The following is a 12,461-nucleotide window of genomic DNA, read 5'->3' on the forward strand; positions in this document are numbered from 1 at the left end:
CCCGTCTCATGCCACCTGAATAGAACGAACCTGTGTGTCTAGTAGTTAGAACTGAATTTCCCTGGGTGCAATTCCCAGGGTGGCGTTGTTGAGCAACTATATAAATCTCTCAAACATATTTGACATCTGAGTGCAAGCATCCACCCTGCCCTTGCCACATGCAGATGGGTAGAGGAACTTCTGGCAGGTGAAGCAAAACTCTGGAAATCCCACTTTAGGTATTCCAAACTACAGACTGGAACTCGAATACATGAACAAGTAACAAAAGTGAAGCACAAGGAAACGCAAGGGAACAGAACAGGTACCAAACAGAAGAACTGACAATGAGTGAGGGGAAGACAACAGCTGTGTCTCAATTCAGGGGCTGCATCCATCGAAGGCTGCATTTGAAGACCAATTGCATCACAGAAACATGACAAGGCTGTTCCATTTCAAAGGCTCCTTCAAATGTGTCCTTCATTTCCTGGGCAACGAAGCGCAACCAATCCCAACATTCTTTGTGCGCCGGTGATGAATCACTTTTCAATAAAAGAATTGAGAGAGGTGGACTCTGCAAATAAAACAGTGGCCAAGGATGAATAGGAAATCCTCCGTAGACCAGACTGTCTCATTTCGGTTTGGCTTTCGCAGTCTCCACAGTCTCCGGAGGCCATGCCTTTGTAGGCCGCGTCCCCCAAACAAAGCAGCCCGATTTGGGACAAAGGTAATGAGACACAAGTGAAACACAATAGGGCAGAACAGGTATTCGGGATCATGTAGGCGGGAAACAAACCGGGGCAGGAAGTAAAAACCATAAACACAACTGGAAAGATATTTCAAAATAAAACAGGGAATAACAGGGAAAGTTACATGGGGAAGATCATGACATAAAAATAATGTTATGAACATCCAACCTGGGTATTATTTTCTACTACAAATATAAAAAGGTATGTGAACAAACCCCATAGGATGGAGGGTCACAGACTCACAGGAGTTTTAAAGATTAATAAATAAATGTAGTCAATGCTTGTGGGTGAATGTGTCTGTGGTTTGAAGCTTACACTACGGGGAGACGCAGGCTCTGGTTGTATTCAATATCTCGCCTTTCTGGACATCTGTCTGTGTGTGTGTTTCTTGGTCCTTCTGTCTTAGTCCACTGATCCAGCACTGATTTCCAGTGAGGCTACAGTGTGTTATAAGATTGAGCATCAAAACAAGATAAAAGGGCCTTTCTGCTTCAGTGTTCTGCTGCCGGCTGCCAGCGACAGAGGAAACACCAACTAACCTCGGATGTCTTTACTAACAGAGACACCAATGCACATCCTCTTTTTTACTTTTCACGCTCAGCCTGTTCTCTCTTTTCTTTTGTACTTTTTCCCTTGGAATCTTTGCCCATCTTTGACCAAGGACACACAAATAAACAACAGTGTTTGTCCAGTTTTCTCTTCAAATTTGCATTTGCTTAATTTCATTTTTTCATTTATCTGTCTTTTCCTTTTTTCAAGTTCTCTCTTTGACTTAGAAATGGGGAGTGGAGAGAGGCCAGGGACTTTTTTGTCTATTGCAATCATCATCCTGCCAGCAGAGAGAAGAGAATGAATCATAGACTTGTAGCATGATGCCAGCAGGAGATTCCTGAGAGACATAATTGAGTATACATAACACATGAAACACTGTGGACCAGGAATTCCTCTCCTCTCCTCTTCTCTCTTTTCTTTTGGCTCTCATCTTGTCACCTATCCCTCCATTTCTTCCTGCTGAGGGGTGAAGCCAAAAGGGAAACACTTGGCGCTCACTTTTCCCCCGAGGAGGGAGCGAGCGAGGTTTACTCACTAAGCCTGCGCTCCTAATCTTGGCTCATGATTCTTTGGGGGGCAAGAAAAGTCACCTCATTTAAAATTGAGACATGGGTAGAAAAAAGCAGGTGGAGACGTCGCACTTTTAGAGCAGGTCGGTCGGGATTTCTCCCACATCCCTCAAAGCTTTAATTAAAAGCCCGAAATGATGTAGGAGAGAGACGAGAGAGCAGAGATGAGGGTCAAGCCGGCTAATCGCCCCTCCAGAGAGGAGAGATAGAGACTAATAAATAGAGGAGATAGAAAGACAAAGAGAGGCAGAAAGAGGAGTGATGGAGAGACAGAGGCAGAAAAAGAGAACTAGTAAAGAAAAGGATATAGTGAGATATATTGAGGAGATTAAAAAAAAAGACCAGGAGAGCAGATGCTTATCCGAGACCTTTTCAGACACAAGCAGATAATGAGCAAGACTAAACAATGTTTAATGATGTACGTGTGATTGCCTGTCTTACCTTCTCAAAGACGGGCTTGTTGTTATTCACGTCGTCCACTCCCACTACGACCTGGGCAGTTGATGACAATGCCTGAGGTCCGCCTGAGGCATTGTCATCCGTTGCTGTAACATTGAGGACATATTCTACACCCTGGAGGCGAGGGGGTGGGCTGGAGCGCAAACGAATTAAGCCTGCAACCAAACATAAAGAATGACAGTGGTCAACACACTCAGCCAGCTGTTCCTCACATCAATGCTTGTCATAGATACGTTCAACCTTTACGTTTGGGATGAAAAGAATCCATTCACATGTCAAAGTGTCCTTCAGCAGTGAACTAAACTGGCCTGTGTGTCTGCAAAAGCCATGGCAAAATGATTGTAGTGTAATGGTGTGTTTCCACGGTCTATAGGTCTCTTGTTTGTATTTTTACTCGGTCAATCTGAAGGTGAAAATTGCAAAATTATTTTTCAGTGGTCTTTTCAGAGACACATTTTTTGTTCTTGCAGAGGAAACTAAATCATCTCTTGTATCTGTGTTGGTGAGATCTTGTGGTACTTTACTGAACACATGGACATGCTCTGAAAACAAAATGGACAAATTAGAATAAAAATATTTTAAAGGTTGCGTATTTTACACTTTTCTGTGTTGTTTTTAAAGTGTTGATCCATGAGAAGATATATTGATGGTTTTAAGAACCAAAAACCATCTCAGTGTGTTTTACATCTCCTCTCTCAGGCTTCTCTCTGGAGCTCTACTAACAACAGGTCAGTCAGCCAATCAGAAGAGAGGATCTGAGCCTCTCTTCTAATTGGTTGATTGTTTTCTGAGTGAGCGAATAAAAATATAGCAGATTTCAGGTAAACACTCAGAGAAACTAAATCCTGCAACGTTGGATGGTGGGTCCAGGTGGGCGGGACTTGGGACATGGTTGAGAGCGGTGATTGCTTTGTTGTAGCTTCTTCAGCAGCAGACTTTTACATCCTCGCTGTAAGAAGGAGAGGTTCCGCAGGTCCTTCATTCCAGCAGCTGTCAGACTCCACAACTCCTGCTCTTCCTGACCATGTGCAAACTTGTACTTTTTCATGTACATATCGTGTGTATTGTGTATATTGTATTTATTAGTGTATATTGGTATAATTATTGTTGTATATTTCCATAGATGTTATATTCTATAGATGTTTATTTTCTGCTGTGGTAAACGAATTTCCCAGTTGTGGGATAAATAAAGTTAATCTAATCTAATCTAATCTAATCTAATCTAATCTAATCTAATCACAAAGTTACAGACGTCCTGACTGATGGTTTTAAGGCTCAGTTTCTGAATAAAGGCTGTGTGCATTTCTCTGTGGACTGAGCGCTTTGATACTTGCACAGTATTATTTTGGAACCTTGGGCTGCTTTATAATCAAAAAAGACACAGAGGCCTCACTTTATACAATATGGGACTTTTAAGACTTTAAACATTAAGCATACTAACATGGACATTAGTGTAAGATACTGTATGGACAGCTCTCCAAAAGTGACATAAATTCTTATTTAAGTTTTTAGCTTTGAAAGAGATTTCATTAATTACGGCGACACAACATATGAATACTTAAATTAATTGGTATTCCCTCGCAGCGCTGTCAGTCTGGTATTCGATTTCATCCTCTGTCTCTCTTTCTCTTACTGACTCTCTCTTCAGTCTGGTGTAGGCGTCTCATCTGCATCCCACTCTCTACTTTGAATGGCTCTCCTCCACTCTGTATTCATCTCACTCTTTGGTGCTCTGTTTACTTTGTTTGTGTGCGAGTGGTGTGTGGGTGTCTCCGCTAAAAGTGTGGACACACTTATTACATCTTCCTTATCTGCAGAACCATGAGCAGGTGCTATCGCTGTCATATGTTCATTTGGTTGCTGTTTCACAAGAGACCCTGGAATTGAAATCATATGTACACTTATCATAGTTGTGGATGTGTGTGTGTGCGCACCATTCATCTTCTATCTGTTTACCAGACCAAGAGAACCGATGAGACAGATTACAGCTAGGAGATATATGATTTTTAGTTTTTATTTTAGTTTTCTCATCAGTGTTCATAGCAACTGCCACAGCGTGACACACATGAACAGAAGATTTGCATTTGGTGATTTGTGCATTTGGAAACGACTTAAAAAGGAAACAAGATGAAGCAAAGAAGAGACTTTCTGTTCTCCTCCTGGTAATGCTGTACAAGCTCATAATTTTTGAACTGCACGTGTACAGTATGTCCCTCTGTTTGCCTTTGAGAGAGTGTGTGTTGTTGCATGAGAGAGATGGAGAGATGGAAGATTGCCATAGAGGGGGTGTCTGCCATAGAAGGGGTGTCTGCCTTGAGGTGTTTGTTACAATGGCTAGTTCCCAGGCACTGCTGCGCATGGTTAGATGTGTGTGTGTGTGTGTGTGTGTGTGTGTGTGAAACATAAAAATAGACAGGGAGGGAAAGGGGACAGGGTGGGATTCCAATTTACAGCCGTGGAGGTGCAAGAGGAGGAAGCTTTGCCTGAAGAAAACTATGTCACATACATTGTGTCAGAAACATAAACGCATGAATATACTTACACACACCACCACCACGCACACTTATATTCAGCAGATGCTGCTGCAGAGGTTTATGCCAAGTACAATAAAGTCCAGCAGTGAGTTTTGTCAGGCCACACTACAGACAGGCAGAACTCTGTGTGCAGAGAAAACTAAGGGGATTCTTAGCAAAAGCTTGTATGCACATAATTAATATGCTTCCGGAGCTAATTTTCCCTGTTATTTCATATGGCCAACATGTAGCCTTTAGTGTTGAGGAAATCCAGATTCTGCAGCTGAATGCAAATCAACCACATCCATCATCCGTGCAGCTTTGCTCTGTTCAGTTTTAATACTTGTTTATCTAGTAAAGTTGACCCGATTTCCACCACACTCTGCACACACAGCACAGTGTTGACATACTCTGTTGGCACAGAAATGCGATATCCTTTACCACTGTGAAACACAAAGGCCTTTAATATTGAAGGCACACACACAACATAATTCCTAAATACCTTTTGCTAGGGTGAATTTTTGACAGTCTCAGAATCAGCCCACAAAGCCTTGAAGTTTTTCAACGATGCCATTTCTTAGCCTTCAATATCAAACAAATGTTAAGGACAGCATTTTAACCACTTGTAACACATTTGTGTTGCAGAATTGTGATCTTTTTAACCGTGGAGCTGTGGCATACAAAAGAAGCAGACGACAAATAGGAAGGGATCCATAAATTCCTTATAAGCATTGGTACATCATTAAAACACACAATATTGCAGTGCCTTGCTTTTGTGTATTGGTTTTTCAAGGCCCAAACTAATGATTTATATTGTCTAGCTCACAGGGTACCTGGCCAAACAGATCCAACTCAAGATCCTAAGTATACTTGCCTTTTTCTCTAACCTGGATAATGACTGGACAATGTACCAACTGTAATATTCTCTTGTGGTTTATCAATTTTAAAAAAAGAATACACATTTGAATGAATCTTAGACATTTTTGCAAATTTATTAAAAAGGAACTGAAATATCACCCTGACGTGGATTCAGAACCCTTTGCTCAGTACTTAGTTGAGAAACTATTGGCAGTGATGACAGCCTCAATTCTTCTTGGGTATGATGTGATAAGCACACCTGGATTGGGGATTTTCTTCTATTCTTCTCTGCAGATCTTCTCAAGCTCACCATCTGTGGACAGCCATTTTCAGGTCTTTCCAGAGATGTTTAATTGGTTTCAAGTCCCTAAATTACTCTGGCATCTCGGCTGTGTGACTAGGGTCATTGTCCTATTGGACGGTGAACCTTCGGCCCAGTTCGAGGTCCTCTGTGCTTCTGACCAGGTTTTCATTAAGGATAATTTGGTACTTTGCTCCATTCAGCTTTCCCTAGCCCTGCACCTGAAAAACACCTCCACAGCATGAGTGTTTGTTTCCTTCAGACAAGATGCTTAAAATTGAGACCAAAAAGTTCAGTCTTGCTTTTATATAATCTTGCTTCTCACAGTCAGAGTCATTAGGTGCTTTTTTTGCAGCTTTCATGTGTCAGCAGTGATGGTTGTCCTTCTGGAAGTTTCTCCTATCTCCACACAGGATCTCTGGAGCTAACCTAACCCTAAGCCTAACCCAAATGCAGACACACACAAAGACTTGTGGGTGAAGTGAAGCTACTTTAATAAAAAGTTCAGGCAGGCCAGCAAGCAAAACACGTGGACCACCAACCAGTGGACAGGTAGCAGAGTAATGGGGCTAGTTATCTCAGCAAGAGGACTTGGGAGGGACTGAGAAGGACACCTATGAGCTTTGGAGGCCATTGCAGTAGGCCGGCCTGCTATAGAGGCCTGCCAAGAGACTGGAGCTCAAGGCAAGGCAGGGTGCAGGGCAAGAGGAGGGCAGCAGGACAGGCAGACCCCTGGGGTGCTGAGGAAATGGTCAGCTGGAGATCCGGCATATTTGGTGCCCAGTCAAATCTGGACTGGTTGACTGATGGCCAGGCAGTGTTTCAGAAGGAACAGAAGGATCATATTGGTTGACTCAGGAACAGGTGTTGTCTCCAAAGAATCAGGAGGTCGGCTGGGGAAGGAAACTCAGGAACGGGCTTAAACACAGACAATATATTGGTCAGGAACCCTGACTCTGATGATGGCAGTCAACTGGGGTGCAGACTGGAGGCTGACTGGAGGCTAACATGCTTGAGGCTCGCAGGCCCGGGATACAGGCTGAAGGATAGTATGCTGGTGTTTAGCATGCTGGAAGCTAGCAGGTCTGAGGCTAGTCAACTGGGATGCAGACCGGAGGCTAGCAGGCTTGGATGCAGGCTGGAAAACAGGTCAGAGGCTTGTTGGCTTGGTACTTGCTTCCTGGGATTCATGCTAGAGGTTAGCTGAGTAGGCAGCAGGTGAGTAGACAATAAAACAGGCTGGTAGCTAGCACACAGAGACGGGTGTTAGTAAAGTCACTTAGTCACTCTGGCAACAAACCTTTTAACCATGTTTTTTTGGATACTTCCCTGCATGCCAAACACATAGCAGTTCAGTTCAGAGGTCAGAGGTCTTTATCGTCCATCAAGAGGAAATGTGATTTACAGAAGAGGGCAAACAAACAACATACAAGACATCATACATTAATTACTGCAGTCAAACAACTATGCCATAGTAGCTCTAATAAAGTGCTGCTGCACAGTGCAGTCACAATGTTTAGTGCAAATTAAGTACACCATGGAACAAAGAAATATTTAAACCTATTGCTCCTAACTCTGGGGGACCTGGGTGGTCAGAGCAGACCAGACCGACAGTGCCTTCCTCAGAACTTATCTGAGATATCTATATCTATAGATATCTGGTAAAGAAAGGCGCAGCATGCCAATTATTTTTTGCCAGATTCTTTAACAGCAACCTCTTTGTACTCCCTACTAGAGTCTCTTTTGAACTCTCCATTAATGCACTCAAGGGTATGGACCAAATCATAACGTTCCTCTTCAAACAAAATGCAGACTGGGTGATGGTGGACCCAAATACGGACACACACAAAGACTGGTGGGTGCAGTGAAGGTACTTTGATAAGCAAAACAGGCTCACATGTAGACAGGTTGAAAAAGCTGAAGTTCCCGCAGGCAGAGGAGCAAAACTCCAGTAATCCAAACTCAGGCAATAAAAACCCCAGGAACATGAACAGCTAAAAGAAACATATGGAGACACCAGGGGACAGAATTGACAAGGACTGAGGAGAACACAGAGACTAAATACACACAAGGGGAGGAGGTAGCGAGACACAGGGGCAACACATTAGGGTTGAGCAGGTAATCACAGAGGCGGGAAACACCCCAGGGCAGAAAGTAAAGCAAGAACATATGCTTTAGGAAATACATTTCAAAATAAAACAAGAAATACACAGTCCAGAGTCCAGTAGCCTCGCCTTGATTTGTGCCTCGACACAATCCTGTCTCTGAGCTTGCAGCCAGTTCCTTTAACCTCATGTCTTGGTTTTTTCACTGACAGACCTGTGCTTTTGCAAATCATGTCCAATCAGTTGAATTTACCACAGGTGGACTCAAGCTTCATAGCAAAGGGTCTGAATTCTCTATGTGATATTTTGTTTTTCCTTTTTAATAAATTTGCAAATATTTCTAAAAGTGAGGTTTTCAATTTGTCATTATGGGGTATTGAGTGTAGATTAATGAGAAAAAGATTATTGAAATGATTTTAGCGTATGGCTGCAACATGACAAAATGTGAGAGAGGTATTGAATATTTTTCAAGGGTACTGTTCTATTTGGTCAAATATTCACTTGGCAGAAATTAATAATTATAATGATGGAAACACTTCACAATAAAAGTTGTAAAGACCCTGGCGAGCTTATTGTATTTCACTGGAAGTCTATTCAGGATTCAGTATGATGCATGACCCACTGAAGACCCACACACGAGAAGCCTGCATCATATTTCTTTGCATGCCGGCCGTGACACTCTCTTTACCTTCCCTTCGATACAAACTACTAAGTCTACAATTAACTCTGTTCCTTCTTTCATGTAGAACAGACTTTTAATCATGTACACATATTCTATCTTAGTGCTGGTGACTCTCAGTTGAAGTTTGGCCATTCCAGCAGCTGGATGTACTCAGGCCAAACCTCCCACCTTCCCACCTGGACACCTTTACGATAAAAAAAAAAAAGCAATTTGTTCATACACTGAAACCACAATGGCCTGGATGGTTTGCTCCCAATTTCTCATTATCCACATCTAAATAGGCTATTGTGTGGTGCGTGGCTGGGACTGATAGAGGTTGCATTGTAGACTGGCTTACAAAAGATTGCGATAGAAAAAAAAAAAGAGGTACAGTGAGACTAAAATTAGAACAATTGTTTGCAACAGAAAGAACAACTGACTCTCACCAATAAACACTGGTCACAAAAGATAAATAAATAAATTAACTATCCATTTAAATGCAGAATCATTCAATACTACAATTAATGCTGCTGTCGGTTTTATCTTTAGGAGCTATTATTATAAACTGCAAGCGGTACAGTAGGTGCCAAACATACAGTAAATTTTATGTCTGAGCACATACAGCATGTCAAGGGTTTTGTGACAATAGTTGCTCTATTAATCAAAGGGTTGCTCAACCCAAATAACAACAAAATGAAGAGTCTACAGGCTCTGTGACACTGTACTTTGAATTAAACGCTAATGTCAACATGCGAACATGCTCAATAATAATACTAGCATGCTGTTTAGCACATTTTGCAGGTCACAGTGGTAAACACAAAGCACAGCAGAGGCTGATGGGAATTTTATCAGTTATTTGATCGTGAACCAAACTACTTTTCAGTTAAAACCCCAAATCTTAACATCATGGTGCTGTAAGAGGTAAAATCTGAGAACCAGCCACTTTCTCTGACCAACAACTCCTCAAAACTGAACAAAAGGACGTATTTTCAACCTTCTCATATGACCCATAGCAGTGTCTCCTGAAATAATGCCCCTACAGTGGCAGGTGTATCGACAAACAGCGATGCAGCAGACCTTCGTCACCATGGTTACAATAATACACAGTTATGTCTTGGTTAAGTTTCACAAAAACTACTTGGTTAGGTTTAGGAGAAGATCATGGTTTGGGATAAAATAAGTACTTCATTAACATTTGACGACCTTCGTTGTCATGGTTACTATAATAACAACGTGGTTATCTTTGTGGAACCGTCATGGATAAAAGACACAATATAACCTGCTACTTTCACATGGGAATTGAACGCCACTCTCCTGAGTGTTATTATTGTGTTTTATTGACCCATCCATCCACCACAACGTCTCTCTAACATGGCCTGGGTGGGTTCTCTCCAGGTTCTCCAGCTTCCTGCCACAGTCCAAAAACATGCACGATAGGTTAATTGGCGACTCTAGAAGTGCCCGTAGGTATGAATGTGAGCGAAAGTGGATGTTTGTCACCATATGTCAGCCCTGTCATGGACTGGCGACCTGTACAGGGTGTACCCCGCCCTCGCCCATTGTCAGCTGGGATTGGAATCAGCCCCCCCCACGACTCTGCACTGATAAGCAGTATAGATAATGGATTGATCGATTTTGACCAGGGATGTTCATAGACATTTCCCTTTCATCAAAAACAAGTTATTTGCTGTAAAAATTAATATTACAAACAAGAAACATAATCGTGCAGTTCACGTGCCCATGGAGGGCAGAGGAAACAGAGGAAAATGTTCCGCCCCTGTTTTGCCAACAAAACTCATTGATGTGAGACGGTGAGGCAGATATGCCATGCACTTCAACAAAGAGTAAGCAACATAAGGTTTGTGTGAATGTGTGTGTGGATGGAAATAGAACTAACCAAGTGTGCAGGCCTACAGTGAAGGGAGGAGGGATAATAGCAGAGTTCATCAACTGCTTAACCATAATGTGTGTGTATGTGTGTGTGCGTGTGTGTGTATGTGTGTGAGTGTGTTACCCACAGACTGTTACAGAGCTGCTCTCTCACACCTATTTTCATATTTCTTTCTGTTAATTATATTATGTATAGATAAACAACTGTATATTGTGAAGTTGTCATGACTATTCTGTGCGTGTAAGTCTTTTCATATTGGAGTCTGTAAGCTTTAAAGTTAGCTGCATTCAACCATTCATGTCAATGTGACTGTGTAAAGATATTTCCATCTAAATATTTACTGATGATTTTGCACATCGGCTGCTTGATGGGGACAACGGCGCCTCCCGCCGGTTCACAGATGTGAAAATCAATGTGAAACCTTGTCACACAGTCTATACTTCCTATAGATATGCATTCATGATGCGGATGTGGACCTGGAGATAACCCTCTTGTTTTCCCATCAAGTAGCCCATCAAAACTCTTTTGCTCTCTTAACTCTTATGCAGTGGCCACAGTTAGCGTAAGTCTCACCCATAAAAATCTAATAGTGAGGGAAAATCAGGTTGCATATTTTTGTGTCTGCGTCTTGCTCAGAAAATGGAAAATAAAAATAATAAAAATAATAATAATAACTGTATTCTCGTTTTTGCTGCCAAAAATGTATATTTGATGCCAGCAACACATAAATAATAACTTAGCCTCAAAAGGATCATTTTAAATTGGTAAAACAAAAAACAAGTTGTTTTTCTTATTTCCCCTGCTATCATTCTGGTGGTGAAATCAAACAGTTAAAGCACACGCTGACCCAGGAAGTTGGGCTCTTGGTCCATTGAATCATGACTTGGAATAAAAAAAAAAAAAATAAAAAAAATCATGTATCCCCATACCAAAGATACATTAAGAGTGTATTCTCTCTCCCCACCCACGCTGCTCCAACAGTGCCAGGAAGGGCGCTCATGCTTAATGAATTGAGACAGAAGGCCAGATAAATGTGACCAGTTCAGTAAAGGCAGCAGGCAGCCACAGAGAGAGGCTACGACCTGCTCGCTATGTTACATATGGGGAGCACCAGAGGCACCCTGTAGTCCGATCCCTGCTTTACTCTGCCTCTGGTTGGCATAAACATCTAATAGGGCCTAAAAGCTTTAGATGAGAACAACACATGCTGGGTAAGTGGTTGAAAATGGGACATGGAAAAGGTTTTAGGACATTCCAAGAACAAAGCATGCAGCCAGCGTCTGTTCTAATCTATGAGATACGTCCCCATACTGTGGGTTATGGCCGTGTTTGTGTGTCTCTCTGGGTGTGTGTGTTGGCCTATAGGTGAGTGGATGTATACTGCATATACAATTCTGTGTGTAAGTCTGTGTATACATGCAAGTGTTTAGTCATGCCTATTGTCTCTCTTTGAATATCTGTTTGTGAGTGTTTGTACGTGTCTCTGGTGTGTGTGTGTGTGTGTGTGTGTGTGTGTGTGTGTGTCATATCTAGTGTATAACACATGTTTCTGTGCATATAAAGTATATAAGTTCAAATTTCCATGTTTATTATTCAATAAAACTACAGTGAGTTTGACTGTGTGTGTGTGTGTGTGTGTGTGTGTGTGGGAGTTGCTGCTAACAGGGCCAGCACATATCATCGCTTATTGGAGATGGAGAAGATGTTTCCTCAGGGGTCAGTGAGCAGCCGTCACTTCACATGAAGACAGCCAGGAGGGAGGAAGTAGAAAGACAAAACAAGGGATGGGTGAAAGACAACAGAGGACGAGCAGTGTAGGGGTTGGGG

General features: G+C 42.1%; 1 protein-coding gene across 2 annotated transcripts in view; it reads right to left on the minus strand.

Moving 5' to 3' along the window:
- The window catches only part of LOC111672264 (neural-cadherin), a 232,992-nt gene that overhangs the window by 181,861 nt on the left and 38,670 nt on the right, over nucleotides 1-12,461 (minus strand). For both annotated transcript variants that reach the window (XM_023429642.2, XM_087180218.1), the window contains one exon: nucleotides 2,288-2,460. In XM_023429642.2, coding sequence (XP_023285410.2) covers nucleotides 2,288-2,460 — 173 coding nt within the window. The remainder of the gene's footprint in view (nucleotides 1-2,287; nucleotides 2,461-12,461) is intronic.

The sequence above is a fragment of the Seriola lalandi genome, unplaced genomic scaffold (genome assembly GCF_002814215.2).
Source record: "Seriola lalandi dorsalis isolate HSWRI2012SDOR001 ecotype SW California unplaced genomic scaffold, Sedor1 jcf7180002054898, whole genome shotgun sequence".
NCBI lineage: Eukaryota > Metazoa > Chordata > Actinopteri > Carangiformes > Carangidae > Seriola > Seriola lalandi.